The 18,458-nt window shown below is 34.7% G+C and overlaps 3 protein-coding genes across 4 annotated transcripts in view; 2 read left to right on the top strand and 1 right to left on the bottom strand.

Moving 5' to 3' along the window:
* The window catches only part of LOC110674045, a 33,146-nt gene extending 23,920 nt beyond the window's left edge, over positions 1–9,226 (top strand). The window contains exon 4 of the mRNA XM_021837359.1: positions 8,395–9,226. Coding sequence (XP_021693051.1) covers positions 8,395–8,479 — 85 coding nt within the window. The 3' untranslated portion in view covers positions 8,480–9,226. The remainder of the gene's footprint in view (positions 1–8,394) is intronic.
* LOC5573469 (transcription factor cwo) overlaps positions 1–18,458 on the top strand; it is a 180,821-nt gene that overhangs the window by 34,754 nt on the left and 127,609 nt on the right. The window lies entirely within an intron of this gene.
* Positions 24–17,711, bottom strand: LOC110674044. 2 transcript variants are annotated; one of them, XM_021837357.1, is made up of 8 exons: positions 17,244–17,711; positions 5,077–5,282; positions 4,849–4,916; positions 4,708–4,786; positions 4,348–4,431; positions 4,158–4,278; positions 1,104–1,600; positions 24–500 (listed from the first exon to the last, which is right to left on the bottom strand). In XM_021837357.1, exons 2-8 carry the CDS (start codon positions 5,267–5,269, stop codon positions 76–78), a joined length of 1,467 nt encoding a protein of 488 aa, XP_021693049.1. In that variant the 5' UTR covers positions 5,270–5,282; positions 17,244–17,711; the 3' UTR covers positions 24–75. The 2 variants fall into 2 exon arrangements, with proteins under 2 accessions (XP_021693049.1, XP_021693048.1); XM_021837356.1 differs by having other exon boundaries at positions 4,708–4,795; positions 17,244–17,708.

Here is an 18,458-nt window from a genome sequence, read left to right on the forward strand (position 1 = left end):
GAAGAACATTATCAAAAATCAAATTAATAATTGTTATTTGCTTTATTCATTTTTTGTTCTATTTCATGAAAAACACTACTTACACCAACAATCGACTTTCACAGGTTTACATATTGAGGCCTTAATGTTTACTAATGCAAAAATAACATAAAAAATTGTATCCATATGCTTAAACATGCTATGGTCAACTTTTTGCGATAATATGCGACTATTTTTAGCATGACCAATTATTCTTTCGACGTTAATGCGTCGAGATGCTACTAACCGTGTAGTTGCGACCTCAGTTTCACTCATTTGTAAACCTTTTTTCTTCGGAGGTTTGTTTAAAATAATCCCTTTTTCCGACAGCGCATCCGTTGCTTCAAATCCTCTGTCAGCTAGTATAAAATCTCCAGCAGAAAGTAGCTCTAGTATTCCAGAATTTTTAACAATAGTGTTATCGGTAGCTGCTCCTCCAAATAGTTTGGACACAAAAATAACGGTTCCTGCTTCGTCAATTCCTAAATAAATAAAAAAAAATATATTGGTGACCATGTGTTTTTTTAGTTAACATTTCTTATATAATTAAATGAGAACTGAAGCAGGTTCTTTAAGGTTCATCCTAAAAATCCAAAGTAGTGACGTGTATCGTAAAATGCCGTAGTTCAGAATATATCTATACACAAGTATATTTGTTTTGTAGAAAAGCAAACTAAGGTACCGTGGGGCAAGTGGGTAAATGGGGTAAGTGAAAATAATTGGTATATTTTACTGAATATGTGAATTAACATTTTAAACTCATGCGTAAAACTTTGAGGCCGTTCAGAACATTACGATACGTAAGAGATTTCTGAGATTTTCAGCAATTTTTGCATAATAGATCAAAATATTGTTAACTTGCCACATACAACTTTATTTTTCTCCCATACTGAGCTGGGCCAGTCTAATCCATTACCCACTTGTCCCACGGTACCTTATAATAATTATATACAAAAATCCGCAAAGATAAATAATTTTTACTTATTTATTTTCTTAATTTGTATTAAATGCGCGGAATTAGGTAATGCGATTGATTAGGGCCCTTTGCGATACACAGGAAATTACTTTATGAAACATAAACTTACCTATCAATCCTTTGAACGTATTGCAGTTCTTATACGAGGACCATGTTATTTGCTGTTCTTCGGCAGAAATGGGTTTCTCGATTGGGATCTCAGTACAGTCTAGAATAACTGTGTACAAGCTTTCCGATTTGGCACGCAAGCTCCAAAAGTCTATAATACTTAGTTTATCGTACATCAAGTTAGTCCAATAAGAAAATATTTTGGAAACTGTTCTGCAACCAATTTTGAACATTATACTCAGCAGCAAATAGTCTAAATTAAGCCTGTATTTTATTAATGTTAGCAGTAGTTGTTCCGATAGCCTCAATTTTTCCGTTGGCCATTTTGAATCAGGCTGATTTGCTGTCATGTACTGCAGAATGAAATTGAATTCAACTTTGCTATGGCCAGTTAGATACTTCATTTGTTCATCATATAATGTTTCCACCGATAGAATTCCAGCTGATGTGGTCACCGCTTTAATTTGGCTTTGATTTATGTTTTCGTTGCAGCTTGAACTAGAAAGAACTTTTGATTATTGAACAGCATGGAATAATATAAAACAATAAAAACTAAAACTATCTTATTTCGCCATTGTAATAAACTATACATCTAACATTTTTTACAGTATACTGTAATTTTTTGCCGAATTAACTGCTGTTGAAATTACAGCAACCGAAGTTCAACAGTTCGATATAAGGCCTAATTTGACGTCTACTAGCAGGATAAAATTTTTATAACAGAAATATAATTAAGATCGCTATAACTTTTCTGTTTTTTTTTCCATTTATTTTCACCCAAAAAAAAAACAAAAGTTGACTAAACAAAATGGCGCCCAAAGATATTTTATATGGAGAATGTCAGCCCCCCAAAGAACATCGGATTATCTTTAAAACCAGATGACCAATGATCAAAATCGAAGCAGATTCTGAAAATAGAAGAGTTTCTGAAAACTTCGTGCTAAAATATTTGTTTATTTTGTTTGTAAACAAATAAACAAATATTAAAAAACAAAAAAGTTATAGTGATTTAAATATTTTTTTTTATGGTAAAAATTTGAAGCTGCTGATAGAGAGGCTAAAAGCGATGTTGTTCTTTTAGATTTTTCAATGAACCATTTATATATGTTTGTCCATATGGTCGGCGTTCAGACAAACTGGATTAAGTGTTTTTAAGGTGAAAATGAGTCGAAGCCATCGGTTCTCCAGATTTGTGCTCTTGAAAATTTCAGTTATGGCTTCGATTCATATTCACCTTAATGGGTTCAGGAAAACCTACCCCAAGCATCCAGAATATCGAAAATACTTTTATGTTGAAATACATAATAGAGAATAAATGTTTGATGGTACATCGGTACATCTGTATCAAAATAGCATCGGAAAATCAGAATTAATGGAGTCCTTAATGTATCTTTAAAACGCCAAAATATCTTCTAGTCCGGTCTGTCTGAACACCGACCATATCTCTTTCAAATTCAAACCCACAGTTTACAATTTCATCTATTTTTTTATTAATTCTTTAAATTTGATTATTTTATATAATCGAAGAAGTTGCAAATGTTTTGATCAAATCGATTGTTTCTGTATTACTTTATTACTCGAAAAATAACATAATTATTGACAAAAATGATTTACGTGCGGCTCAGGTGAACCCAAACTTTTGACGATATATAGGGGAACTTACGTATTCTCGGCAGCTTAAGCCGATGCCGTGCTTCTTTTGTAATTTTCTCGGACAACAGAAGACAAATTCCGTGTTTGTCTTTTTACATTTATGCGTTGCTCAATCCTCTATCGATTAACACCGACAAACTTGTCAAAATGCTTTTGGAAACGTTTTTATAACGCTGCGAACATCCCTTGTCAGTGTGACTATTGTCGGCAGCCTCCACTCTCTTCGGCAACTTTCCCATAACAACTGCTGGTGAATCGCTTCGGCAGCTCCAAATCAGTCGCATTTTGAGGCGTGCTCATTTGAATTGATGACATCTCCGGCGATATCGTTTGTTTAGTCTCGGAAATCTCGCCAGCGGGAAGCGGGCAGAACAAAGAATCATCTGAATGTTTCCACTGATGTGTTTTGATAGAAACATAGTGTGTATTTGGCGTTTGAAATTTGGTTGCCGATAATAGTCGAATGGTGCCGAAGCCGTAAGTCTCCCTACTAAGGAGTGATTCCAAACTTTTGCACGATGACTGAATGACTGTTTCATTAATTTTGAATAGTTTTCAGATTTTTCCGCCACATTTTTGCAAGTGCTTCATGTGTATTATTATTTTGTGATCAATATCTAAACAATAACTATATTTAATTCTTTTTGTTTAATGTTTTGATATTATAAATAAGATATTCTTGAGTTTTCATGCCATTCCAACTGAGTTATTATTTTTGTCATTTTAACTTTTATTAAAAAAAAAACAAATTTTGGCATTTAAACATTGTGTTTCAATGGACCATTTTGATACACCATTGCCATTCTTCTCTGCAAGGAAGATACGTGAAATACACACAGCTTGTGATTATGTACTGATTTATGCTGATTTTGTTCTGATTTGTACTGATAAATTTAACGACTCTTCAACGAGATGCTTATTATTGCGAAGCATCTTCATGTGTCATACTCTGTACGAAAAAGCAGAAGAAACCAACAAAGGAGCAGTATTTCAGAATAATGTTGAAATTAGAATCATGATGTGTTAGTCCAGAATTGCTTGCTTTTGTGCTAATCGTACTCAATTCTATGTAATATCGTTTGAGATTGCATGATATTTAGAGATTTATTTGGAGATTCTGTTAGCTCCAGGGCGCCATTGTTTTTCGACGAACTTCAGACAAACCGAATCAGGTTAATAGTTTATAATAGTTTCTAGAATATGATTCCATACTCATATAATCTATCCAACAGACAACTAATTGTTTCAATAGTAAAATTGCTTATAAACCACCAATTTACTATTGAAAAACAAATAAAATGTTTCGAACTGATTTCGTAAAATTTAGCCCAAAGTCGTTGGAAAAAGAGAGTTAAGTCACAAAAAATGCCAATCCCATTATATTTAACTGAATTTGTCATACCTATCGCTACCATCGACTGCATTAGATACACCCTCAAAACTTAATTCTTTTTCCTCTGCAGTTTCCAGTTCTACATTTGAAGCTACATCACTTCCAAAATTATCGGAGCAAGAGGGAACATCTATAAAGAACACAAATATATTAAACTAAGTAAAAAAAACCTGATGAGAGAATCATAAAATATACGTACATTCTAAAACTTGTTCAGATGATTGTACTATCCTTTTGCGTGAACTGGGTAGATACGTTCTAAATGGTTGATCGAAACGGTTACCTGTAGTGAAAAGCAAACTTTTTTTGTATTGACTTGCACAAACAATATTAAATTAAATTTTTGAAATAACGGTTATTTGAGGGTTTAAAATACGTAGCATTTTAAGGGGGAGCGGTAGTCACTAATTTTGAGACTTACAATAGTTACATATATGATATGATATGATAGTCTGAATTAATAAATCATTAAATAACTAATTTATTATAAGGCACTTCTGGAAATGTTGCCTGACATTAAAAAAACACGTACATAAACTATGCTAAATTTTTAATTTACCTTTCTTCGTAGGTGAATGATTATCCATGTCAATGTTTACCACAGAGTCGGAAATGCACTCCATCACTTCGAGCGGCACCTGAGTTACCTAAAAAAAAATTAAACACTTATGTTGAAGCAACACGTATCTATTTTTTTTACCTCCGATTTTTGCGAAAATTCATATATATTCTGATCTGGAACTGCACGAGGTCGAAGTATGTAAGAAACTGTTGAATAAATAATCGAAATTATAGTAAATTTTGAAATGCATCGTAAGGTTAGAATGTACATTGGATTGATCGTTACGGATTGAAGAACGTGATTTAAAAAAATAGTATCCAAGACACCCACGAAATGGAAGCTTCGACAAAAAATTCTTATACTCACCAGAATTAAGGAATTGATTGCGGGAGAAATGAAGCGAGCATATTTTTGCTGTTCGGTGATTTAGAGTTCCTCCAATTTTTAGTATTTGCAACCACTTCTTCAATCTATGCTTTCCGGTAGGCAATCTATAAAATTTTATATGATTTTTGCGTAAAATGCTTTTACACCCAAATGCGAAACACTTCGTTGGCATGATGATGATTTCCCTGCAAAAGATTATGATTCAAGTGCTTTTTATTGCAAAGTTTCAGACAATTTGGCCGAGAAAATACCCCGATGTAAACATTTGTTAAAGAAGTAAATTAAGTGATTATAGAATAAAGAACTACTTGGTTTCCTTCAAGATTCACTTAAAAAACCCTGGCGAAATAAATCAAAAGGATCCCTACATTTCTCGCATAACCTGTGATCTCGCCCTAAAAGCCATTGCACATAACTAGGAAGACAAAAATGATTGTGTCTCAACCGTCAATTTTAGATATATGGTGTCTTCGGCAAAGTTTCTCCATACTTTTCAGACAGTTTTTTTCGGTGATGTGAAATTAGGGTGACCCACATGGTTTACGAGATCAGAATATAAACTTTTTTCCTGGCGCATTTACTGCCCATAAACGCATAATTGTCCCATGTTAATAGGAAATCCAGCAAACATGGGACTGACATGCATTTATGGGCAGTAGACCTGTTCATATTTGAAAAAATGTCTGGAAATCTACCGGTCAAGCGGTATCCTGAATTCTTGTACTAAGAACAATGTATGGTCAAATTTTCAGCTAATTTGATAAAGATTTTAGTATGCTTCAAGTTAAAAATGTGTTTTAGGGCTAATTTCAAGGTTTGAAAAATCATAACTAGCATGTGGAAAATCAAAACCACTTGCTATTACCACTATTTGAAAGCTAATTCTATTCTGTTCAAGTTTGTCGAACACGCAAATAAGATTAAAATGAGTTTAAACATTGTTTGATCATGATTTGTTCTCCATGGTACCCAAAAATCACAGTTTTCTGAATATATATGGTAGAAAAAACACACATTGACATTAGCTTTTCAGAACCTAGTCAACAGGAATCGAACGAAATAAATCTATGAATTCATTAACCATTAACAGCTTACATATTGCTTAAGGCAATAAATTACAAAAAATGCCCAAAGATCGAAAACCGCATCGCAACCTGATGATAGTTAATTCACGCATGACACATGTACCAACCAATGAATGAATTGAACAAGTTAGCATTGCTTTTTCTTTCCAAGTGATGATTGTTTGGATTGCATTTCATTGACGATTCAGAACGATTTGAAAACAATCATTTTTTACACCCGCCAAAGCTCATCCACAGCGGGTTTATAAAAGTCCTTCCTAATTTTCTATTTTTTATAATTTATTTCCGAAAGATAAATTGTAACTTAAATCGGGATTGAGTTTTAGATATGTATAGTCATCATGTTATGTAAATTAAAAATCCGAAAGTTTCATACAGGTGTGCTTTTTAGAGAGAACACTCCCTAAAAATAGTGATTTTCAAGAACCTTGAAGCATAAACCTCAACCAAACTATGTTAAAACTTGCTCCAATCATAAAAGTGTGTTCGACAAATGTTCGTAGAATTGAATCAACTACTATGTAGAGGTATTTTCGATCATTTTTGGTGTTCCGTTCGATAGTTATGAATTTTTAAAGCTTGAAATCAGCTCAGAAACATATAATTGGTTTGAAGCACACCTAAATTATCTCCAAAATGACTGAAATTTTGACAAGAAGTTCATTTTGACATAAAAAATCAAAGTATTGGTTGACTGGGAAATTTCCAGACAAATGAATAGGTCTAATGGGCAGTTTAGGTCTATACAATTTTCTAAAAAGTTTTGGAACAACCGACTTGGAGCAGCTTTGCCGAAGAACCCAAATTTCTATCTCTTATAGTTCGCGAGTAATGTTATTTTTAACAAACAAGTTAGGGTGGTACTAAAAAATCAGTCGGCTAATACCAAATGTGACAGATTAGTATGGTAGAAACCATGGGGAAGTGAACCTGACGCAGTTTCTGTCAGGACATGATTGCTATAGACAGTAACTGCATAGGTTCGGGCACTCAGAATCTCCTGTGTGCCCCAATTGTGCTGGTGTGGAGAAAACAACGGAGCATGTCGTGTTCGATTGCCCTCGTTTCATTGTTGTGAGAGGTCGCATGCTCGCTACATGCGGAGGGGTCACGTCCCCCGACAATATAATAGAGAGAATGTGTGCGGATGCCGAGTGCTGGAATGCAGTAATCACGGCTGTCACTCATTATGTTAGAATTGCAGCGCCTATGGCGCGCCGACCAAGAGTTGGCTGCAGAGGATTAGCCCTGCCGAGGCTGGTTCCTTGTAACATTGTTTAAGTCGGCTAGGAGAAGCAGTTTGCCTAGGCTACTTCTGCTACACGTGTTGTGCTATATGTACTGACCCCTCCCCGAAGAAATACCGTAAGATGGTTCCGGGGAGATAAGTGTCTGAGGCCAAGGGTAATGTCGATGCACTGTACACCACTTGAGCAATTCTAAAATAATTGCTCAAGTACAGTGCATAGGCTGGTTTTAGCGGGTCCTCGTTGGTGCGTCATCCCCGCATTCCCTGAGTTATAATTATAAGGTATACCTTCTCAGGGGATCTGTTTGCAGATTTCCCCCTTGTGAAAACCAAAAAAAAAACTATGGTCTTAACTTAGATACCATTTGTATTAAGTTTATATTTAGTGCTCAGTATCTCATGTAATTTTGCCAACTCGATTGAAAATTCAAACAAATCAAACACTTACTGTGCCGTCTGATTACAAGATTCCCAGTAGGGTATTTCCTCTGTAGGAATACATTCTTCAACATATCCAATTGACAAAGAAAAAAGATTTATATAGTTGAAAAAATGAAGACCTAGTCTTAAGTTAACTTAAAATTCAGTTCTGATAATCCATGAAGGTTTGTTGAAATATCTTTAGTGTTGGTCTATTAGATATTTCAATTTAAAGTTTATATGTCAAAAAAAAAAATCGAAATTCAAACTGTTTTGAACACACGGTCACGACATTTGGAAGATGTAATCGAAATTTATTCGTAGCTATCTTAGATCAAGTCTTTCAAATTGAACCATTTTGCATGAAAGAAGTAAAAAGTTGTAGCCAAACTGAAATCGTTTATTTTTGAAAGTTTATGCATCCGGGAAAAATCCGGGAATCCAAAAACTGATTTTGAATGGACACCCTGCAATCTGAACAATGAATGATAAGAAAACTAATCAAACCTAATCTCTTGAACAATTTTATGTTTCAATTTTTAGGTACCGTTACGCAGGATCTAGGGTGCACAAACACATTGCAAGCCTGGCATCGACCCCCAAAACATGCACCGAAACGTTCCATTAATGAACCCATTTCGTTAATGTTGAGGAAGCGACAAAAGACAAAAGAGACACACTACAATCGAACAAAATCAACATCAGCCACGACCGATTTTGTGAATCGTTCATTAAACAGTGGACTCAACCTGAGCATTCACACAAGTAGAAAAGCCAATATTCATGGCTTGGCGAATGACCACTTCTATTTGCGAAAATCGCTTTTCGAAACTACGGTCGAAGACATCAACTATGTTGACGAAAATAAAGCCAGTCAGCTAGAACAGAATACAATGGGACAAAATTGCAACAAAAGTTGGTTCGAAGCACGCAGGAGTAGAATTACCGCTTCCAACATCAAAGGAATTTGCACAGCGATAAGAACAAGCTGTACGCAAAATAAGGCATGCAGCGTCACACCCGCACGATACAACTTTGAAGCAAAAGATCTGTCCAAGATTCCGGCTATCGCATGGGGAAAGTCTCGCGAAAAAGAGGCATTTCAGCTGTTTCAAGCCCAAAATCTAAGTTCGAAGACATTCCGAGAGTGCGGCCTTTTCATTGACTTGTCTCGACACTATTTGGCGGCATCACCGGACGGAATTTGTTGTTGTCGAGCTGAAATCATTGAAATAAAATGTCCTTACAAAATAAGGTTTCAGGAGCCAACTAAGGCTGATTATTTGAACGATTCAGGACACCTTATCCGTTCGCACCAATACTATTACCAAGTGCAATTTCAATTGCACGTAACACGAGCAAAAAAATGCCATTTTGTAGTATATACCACAAAAGGCATCCACGTTACTACCATACCGTATGATATGAACTTCATTAACTCCATATTACCATCTCTAGATAAGTTTTATAAGGAAGTATTCTGTGAAGAATATTGTAAAAAATTTGGTTTTAATTGATGTAAAAAATGTTGAATTTTGTTGACAATAAAACAATGGAAAATAAGAAAGAAAGATAATGGTTTTGAAATTTGAGCAGTGCAACACTACACCCCAGACAAACAGACATAACAGTTAGAACAATAATATATTTAAAATATGGTACCGCGAACATTAACGTCCAATGCTAAAAATACTGATTCTCGCCTTACGGAAGCTAGGTGGCGGTAGTGTACAAACTCCAAACTCGAAAGATGAAATAAATGCGAGTTTATGTATGTTTGTCTGTGACTGTGCATCGATTATCAAAAGGCACCGTCAACATTTGCATTTGCATTTTTATCTACTTGGAGCGGGAATCGAACTCACATTCCTTGGCACAATGTACCTAAATACCTGAAGATCCTCTGTGGCCATACGAAGACAACAAAATAAGGTAAGTTTGAATAGGAAGCTCAATACTAAAAAAAAGTTTTGTACAATATTGAGACATTTTTTCTAATTCAACCTCAAAGATATGATATGATTCAAATGAAGGGGTTGGAACCTAATGGGTGTAAGTAACAAAAATATAGTTTCGTAAAAAGCAACTTTGAAATATATACCTCACAAATGAAATATGATCTAAGCGTCTGTTATTATTTAATATTCCACTTATAATTTTACCTGACGTTTAAAATTTATGATTATGGGCTTGTTTTCAAGTTAATAATGATCCAACTTGCGGCGTATCTGCTACGGTGCACAGTTTATGAAGTACTGAGTTAGTGATGTTCGACAGCAGGGCAGTCCAAACTTTTTAAATGGCGGGCCAAATCTCAGGTACAGTATTGTGCGGCGAACCATTTTTTTAGTGTAGCAGTTTCGAAAATTTCCTTTGAAGCGATTGAACATAAATACATGCTACATGGGGCCTTCCTTAGCCGAGTGGTTAGAGTTCGCGGCTACAAAGCAAAACCATACTGAAGGTGTCTGGGTTCGATTCCCGGTCGATCCAGGATCTTTTCGTAATGGAAATTGCTTTGACTTCCCTAGACATAGAGTATCATCGTACCTGCCACACGATATACAAATGCGAAAATGACAACTTTGGAAAAGAAAGCTCTCAGTTAACAACTATGGAAGTGCTCATTGAACTGCTGAGAAGCAGGCTCTGTCCAGTGGGGACGTTATGCCAAGAAGAAGACATGTTTTATGATAATCTTGCCGAATATTCTGTGAGAACTGCGTTTATGATTTCGTCAGAATAATGCCCAGGATTATTTAAAAATTCTGGCCTGGAGCCTTGCCTAAGCTTTTATAAAAAAGTATTCTAAGGATTCTGTCACAAATATTCATTGGATTTCGTCAGAATCTCATCAAGCATCATTAGAAAATCCGGCTTAGGATTTTTTTATAATAAAATTCGGGATTTTGCGAGAATACGGGGATTCTGTGAAAATTGTTTTCAGGATTCCTTCGGAAAATCAGCTCAAAATTCTGTAAGAAAATCCTGTGAAAATCTTGTGGGAATTCTGTCCAAGTTTTCCTTGAAATTTATTTGAGAATCCTACCTAAAACTGTATAAACTATCAATCAGCGTCCAGATCTGCCTTATGTATTTTGTAATCTCCTTCAGAAATCAAATTAATTGTGATAATTCACTCTGTTTAACGTTAAGTCATTGATTAGATTTCTTGTATTCAAACCCCATAAAATTTAACTATTTTTTGAATAAAAAATGTTTTGACTATTGAAAAACAAATCAATCAAATTTATAAGGATCAAAAAATAATGTAAAGAATCTTCAAAATAAAACAACCTTAATTGACACTGTTGTACACAATTAGGAATATTCCACGAGTTTCATCAAAGGTATGAAAATTTCCTACAGTTCTGAACTTGTGGTTAATCGCTCAGTTGATCGCACTAACAACTAAATAGAAAAAAAATTCCAACCAAAGTAATTTTGATGTTTTCAAGCCACGAATTTTTAAATAGTTAAAAAAAATAGACTGAAAAACATAAATTCAATTTTAAAACTAAAATCGAAATCAATGAAAGAATGTCCAACACAAATTTCACTTCATGATTTTCGTAGGAAGCTTGTAAAAAATCAAAATTTCAAACGGATTGATGATGAAGAACATGTGCTTCGCGCAACATTTTTGTTTCAAAAAGTGCTCCGCAAGCCAGAAAGGCTAAAACCCCTGCCATAGTGCATCGAATAATATGAAACATTAAGGAGTAACCCAGGTAGAAGAGAATTGCAAATGCATAACAACATTTACCATTAAAATATAATGTTTGAATGTAATAAATTGTTTAAAAAGGAAAGTTAAAATGTTACAGTTCGTTATCCGAGGAAACATTGATCATATTTTGATTCTTAAAAAATATTTTGTTTTTAAAGGTAACATTCCAGGATATCAAAAATATCCTGTTTATCAATGATAACATGAATCATCCCGAAAAAAAATTCAAATCCCGAAGCAGATTCAGTGCAAGTTGAGCGAAAATTGCTGCCAACTGATATTTTATTGTCTGATCAGAAATATTATGGATTTGTCTACTTACTAGGATGGGTAGCGCATAAGTTAAAAATAACGCATCCGGAGCTTGGTTCACCGACATGCAAATGTAATCCACAGCATCTGCCACTATACCTAGCGAACTTATCCTATGGTGGATTAACTTCGCCCACTAACGAGTTCATCGAAATGGGATACCCACTGGAGTAGGTTTTCATTTCCACAAACGGAAGAGCCGGATTTGAAAGCAAAACCAATATAGTACAGAAAACTGTCGATGAAGCTTCACGGCTATTTCCCGGTTGTGATCTTACGATTGCTCAACGATACTTTAAGAGCCGGACTATTATAAGAGTACGACATATAAACCTTATACAGGACTATTATAAGAGTACGACATATAAACCTTATACATGGAGGGCAAACTGGAAGCCAACGTGCACATTTACAATAAGACGCTTTATGAAAGACATATGCCAACAAAACGCAGCTATAAATCAACAGTGACAAATAGAGTAAAAATGCAGAAAAAAATTAGCTCTCGATGATTCATTATCAAACGATAAAGATTTCTAAATAAAATTGCAAAACAATTAGTTTATTCATCTTATGTTTTCCACAGAAAAACAATGCTTAACCCTTCTTTGCAGTAGTAGGATCCCTTTTTTACCATTAAAACTTATTTTTCAATTTTTTTCGCACAATTATTTACAAGTTTTCAAAAAACACCTTCTGAATATGTGTCGATACTGATCTTTCTTTATCTGGATACAGCGATAATCCACAAAATCTTGGGGGACCGCCATAAATAATGTGAATGAACATTAATGTTTCTGGTACCACTCCGTTGAAAAAGATCTTAAAAACATAAAAAAAATTATATTCTAATTTTTAGATTTCTTGGAGAAAACGCAACCGATTTCTATGATTTTTTCAGAGAAGCTCCTGATTTTATTACATTGTGTAGCTCACATTTTGTTATTATTATTATTTTTTGATAAATTGACTAAAAATAAAATGGCGGTCAAAGAAATTTTATATGGGATATGTCGGTTCACCAAGGGATATCGAAATATCTACAAAACCAGATGACCGATGGTCAATATCGACACAAATTCTAAAAATATAAGTTTCTTGAGAAATAAGGGACTATCTATTAACCACGTATTTTCAAGGCATTTTTGAATAAGAGTTCAATTATAAATTAGCCGTTATTTGAGCAGGGAAGTTTGCCAAAGTAATTGAAACAACATAATCTACCGTATTATCGAATAAAAACAAGATTTATTAAAAAAAAATGTAGGACTCTATTGTACGACACTATTAAGGTGAAACATCTCGGAATCCAAAAATAGCCGACTTGTGCCCCTACTCACGTTTTCGAAGGCACTAAACTTGAGAAATAGTTGGCAAACGTTTCTGATCTTCTTATTTCAAGCTTTCTGCTACGGCCCAGATAGCCGTAGCGGTAAACGCGCAGCTATTCAGCATGACCATGCTGAGAGTCGTGGGTTCGAATCCCGCTGGTCGAGGATCTTTTCGTAAAGGAAATTTTCTCGATTCCCAGGGCATAGAGTATCTTCGTACCTGCCACACAATATACACATGCAAAAATGGTCAATCGGCAAAGAAAGCTCTCAGTTAATAACTGTGGAAGTGCTCATAAGAACACTTATCTGAGAAGCAGGCTTTGTCCCAGTTGGGACGTAACGCCAGAAAGAAGAAGAAGCTAGTGCACGAGGCCAAAATAAAAAGTGCCCTGTTGTTGGATGCTTTCTTCGCGAGATTTGTGCCTTTGAAGTTTTAGTGCAATTATAGTAGTTGATGCCAACGTGTTTCACCTTAGGTTAAAGGTGAAACATCTCGGAATACAAAGATGGCCGTGACAATGGCCGACTTGTGCCCCTACTCACGTTTTCAAAGGCACAAAACTGGAGAAATAGTTGGCAAATGTTTCTGATCTTCTTATTTTAAGCTTTCGGCTAGTGCACAAAGCCAAAATAAAAAGTTCACTGTTGTTGGATGCTTTCTTCGCGAGATTTGTGCCTTTGAAGTTTCAGTGCAATCTTAGAAGTTGATTCCAAACTGTTTCACCTTAAATGATAATTTGAATCAAATGGAATGGAATGAAACCAATACTAATGCAAATGCACGTACATTTCAACAGAGTTAGAAGAGTTCAATAGTTGACATGCCTTAAGGTTGTGCTTACCGTTAATTGATTGTCTGTTTAAGTTCCAACAACAAAAAACTAAATCAAAAATTTTTAAAACGGTCTTCCTAGAATACATCTTAAATGAAAGAATTTGATTTACCTTACAATACATCGTATTTAGTTTTTCGATCTAGTTCGGGTTGGTAAGTCGATTTAAAAATCATAATTTGGTTTATGAAAAACAGTTTTCAACAACAATTTCAACTAAACCCGTGCATTATAGTAATATTGTTATAGCATTTTTGGTAGTTTAACATGTTTTGTGACATGCAATCATTAGGGATTATTTTGCCATTAACAATCACGGTGCTCTACGATTTGTTTGGTCGTATTTGACAGTGTCCTGCTTCTTTTATAACAATAAAAAGGTATCCTTAAGGGTTCTTTTCAGTATGTGTCATCTTTTCAGGCTTTAAGCCGCTGACGAATAAACGTTATCAAAATAAAAATCAATTGTTTCTATCTTGTAATGGTTTATTTTTTAATCACCTTTTAAAATTTACATATAAAAAATGTCATAAATGTTATGTGATAAATAGGTTTATTTTTTTTCAACAAAGATACCATTACTATTTCCATGAAACTCTTGAAATAGATGTAAAATTGTATTTTATCATTATTTTATTTCTGTTTGAACGGTGCCCGAGAAACCAGGGTGTCGCTAATTTTATTCAGTAATCATAATCTTAATAACAAGTTCAATCATTGAACAAAAATCTACACATTCTACAACATTGCCTATTTATGCATTTATTGAAGGTTAAATAAGCACACAATAAACTTTTGATGAGCTTTTCCGCAAATTTTTCCTAAGGTTCATTGTGAATTTTGTCAAACTTGAAAGCTGCTTAACTTCTTAAGGTGATTATATAACGAAGAGAGAACTAACCAGCGCTACGCGTTGAAAATTTATCCCATTGGTCACCACCAGCAAGCAAGTAATTTGATTGATTTTCAACGCGAACTGTTGTCCGATTCTCCAGTCTTGTGCACTTGAAAATTCAAAGTTTGGCTTCGTTTTATAATCACCTTAACAGCCTTTTCTTTCATTTGCCATTTCGTCTCCACGTGGTACGTGGTAATTTTGACAACTGTTCTCTGTTTGCACCAGAGCGTTAACGTTCAACGATCCATCATCGTAATAATCGTCATGATCGAAACTTCAACTGCAGTTCTTCTGCTGAATAATTCAATCGAAATTTCTGTTCTGATAATTTAATCGAAATCGATGAAACGATTGTGAAGTTACATAATTTTGGAACTTTGATGTCGGCACTTAGTACTGTAAAGGTTAATTATAATCATTAAGGTGATTATAAAACAAAACCAAACTTTGAATTTTCAAGTGCACAACAGTTTGCGTTGAAAATCAATCAAATTGCTTGCTTGCTGGTGATCAATGGGATAAATTTTCAACGCAGAGCGCTGTTTGGTTCTCAAGTCTTGTGCTCTTGACAATGTGAGGTGTGGCTTCGTTCTACAATCACCTTAACAGTAGACAGTAATTGTTGAAAATATGTTAAAAAAAATAAAAGAAAAAAAGGAATAAAAAAATAAAATAAGAAAAAAAAGCTCTTAAAGGAACCAAGGAAAAAGATATCTTTAGTTATTTGGTGCATACATTTTTGTTCTAAGTGTGTTAACCACTTAAAGTCTCGAAAACTTATTCAAATAGTCTCAAGTCAAAAAAGTGAACAAACTTACTTTATCGGTCCTACGTGTATCGCAGACGAAATTCCACACGTTCCGCTCTTACCCAACTAGGTTTTTCACTTTTAGAACGTTAAATTGCGGAATTACAAAAGCCGATTTTACACTGGTACAAAAACGTCGAAAGTAATTGAATGAAACGGCTTATCATTTTGTTATATTTTTTTGTGGGAAATAATAGAAACTACCAAGTTTTAGAACGCGAGCTGATTGTATGCAAAATTTAAGCGATGTACACGGCGAAAAAATGTTAAAAAGTTGAATCATTTTAAAACAGTTTTCGAAGACAGGTTGTGATTCTTCTTAATTAATTTTCTCAAAACCGTGTGAAAGTTACTTACGTCGATTTGAAAAAGTAATCGAGAAGTAATGGGAACAATTTTGGGAGCTTTTTATTTAATTTCTTAAAATATAACAAGTTTGCTTTATATAGATATTAAAGCGAAAAACATCTGCAAAGTATGAACTATAGAATGACTTCAGGAATTCCACTAACTTTTCCAATCATATTACTAACACTTCTTGCTGAGAAGCATTGGTGTGAACTAATTACTACAAATTTCGTAAAATTTGGCTGCATTATTAATATTTCTGTACATCAACGTACTTGTACAGAACATTTTTTTTATTGATCTAAAATCCTTAATTTTTTCCTGGAATTCTTAGTAAATCTTCTACCTTCTAGTGTGAATACGAACTTAACGAAAAAATTAACGGCGAAAGCAGAAAGTTTCTCCGGGCGTTTTTTTTTTTCTCGGATTCCCTAAAGGTATCTATAAAATATACGCTGTTTTTTTTTTGTTTCAATTTTTGCCCTATTCTTACAAGAAACATAGTTATGGGGAAAATATTGGAATGATTGGAAAACTCATAAATAAATTAGTACTAAATTTATTTGATTGAAAAGAGTTCGTGCCACAAAATGAACATATTCTACCCTTACTGGTTCATAACAATTTCCATGTTTGTGGCAGAAATTCCCTAAGAATTCTAGTTTTTTTTCAGGTGGGATGAAATTCCCAAATAATTACAGGTGTTCCAGGTAGCGGACACCCTGGAATCGTTGAATTTGTAATCTGCTCAATATCATAGGTTGTATTGTATTTTCAAAAGTTATTATAGGCATCTTACTGCAGGGTTTCATACAAATTGACCGAAGCACAAAGAGTTGAGGGCATTCCAAAATTTGGGGCCCAGATAACCGTAAACTCACAGCTATTCGGTTAGACCAAGCTTGGGGTCATTGGTTTGAATTTCATCGGTCAAGGATCTTTTCGGTTTTGAAATTTACTCGATTTTCGAGGGCATGGAGTATCATTTTAAATGGTCAATCGGCAAAGTAAGCTCTCAGTTAATAGCTGTGGAGAAGCTCATAAGAACACTAAGCTGAGAAGCATACTTTGCCGCAGTTGGTATGTAACGCCATTTCTTATTGGAAGCAGAAGCCAAACTCATGCCTACCTGTAGGAAGTAGCAGCTGATTTCTCTTGGATGAGCGTTCCTTTGAGCTTACGTGCTAAAGTATTGTTTTTCGTCGGTCCTGATTTGGTTTTCCGGCTTAAACATCTATTAGGTGATCATCAGTTTGCTATTTCCTGCTCGACGCCGGCTGGAGGATCCTGTTGCATTAAGAATCCTTGATGGTGTCCGCACTATGTATCGGAAATTCGTTATATAAATTCTAGCTGCGGTCGTCGTGCAATTACCAACAAACTAGATCGGCTGCTGAATGGTATCACCGAATTAATTAAACACTGCTTCACAATCTGTCTGTTCTTAGCTGTTTGCTCGATATTTGCAAAAAACTGAAGGTATTTCCAACTAAATACAACAAGCTGGATATGATTCGCGAAAGGAACACAATAATAACACAACAAATTGACAGCTGAGCCAACACGACGACGACGTTGCAGATGTTTCCTTCGGTTTCGTTTGAGCAAAACAAGGAGAGAAATATTTTTTTTGGCTTTTTTCACACACACGGTGACAGTTTCTTACGAGGTTTTCTGTTAGTTAGAGTACATTGTGAAATCTCTTTTATCTTGTCGCACTGTTGTCATTATGCGAAATTACCGTCCCGTTCCATTCTCAGGAACAAACTTATTTTTTTTATTGTTTTTAACATAAAATTTTGACACTATTAATCAAAACCAAGACTCAAGCCGATATATTTCATGAATGGTCCATTTAAAATAATTTGAACATTTGTGAACTGTACGCTGAATATCTTATTTTAATATAATAATTCTTAATATATCATTGGCCCTTATTTGGTACATCCACTGTAGGATTGTTTACTCTACTGAGTCACCATCTATCGGAGTTCAATGGAACGTTCAGTACTTTCCATCAGTTTCCGTTAGAGGTGAGAAAAGTCAAAAGCGCCTCTCTCGGCGAAACGTGTCAAATGCCGATGTATTTAATCCATTGAAAAGGTAAGCACCTTCTATTTACAAGTGTAGTTGTGTGAGGCAATGAAATGCGGCATGAAATCGGAATTTTTTTTTGAGAATATAAATCTCATGTATATTGTCGCTAAATTGATAATGCTGTATCTGAAAGTGTTGATTTAATATTGAAATACCACCTGAAGCATTTTTCTTCGCATAAATTATCCATTAAATCAGGTGATAAGCAGTTATATTTCATCGATGTTGCAAATACCAATACTATCAT

Source organism: Aedes aegypti, chromosome 1 (genome assembly GCF_002204515.2).
Source record: "Aedes aegypti strain LVP_AGWG chromosome 1, AaegL5.0 Primary Assembly, whole genome shotgun sequence".
NCBI lineage: Eukaryota > Metazoa > Arthropoda > Insecta > Diptera > Culicidae > Aedes > Aedes aegypti.

Bases quoted from the DNA above. Each gene is read 5' to 3' on its own strand.
- LOC110674044 (XM_021837356.1), bottom strand. From the start codon at position 5,269: ATGCCAACGAAGTGTTTCGCATTTGGGTGTAAAAGCATTTTACGCAAA. The intron at 4,796-4,848 runs GTAAAAAAAATA...ATTTTTTTTTAG, and splicing joins AATTTTCGCAAAAATCGGAG to GTAACTCAGGTGCCGCTCGA. The intron at 4,432-4,707 runs GTAAATTAAAAA...TTTTCACTACAG, and splicing joins TCATTCACCTACGAAGAAAG to GTAACCGTTTCGATCAACCA.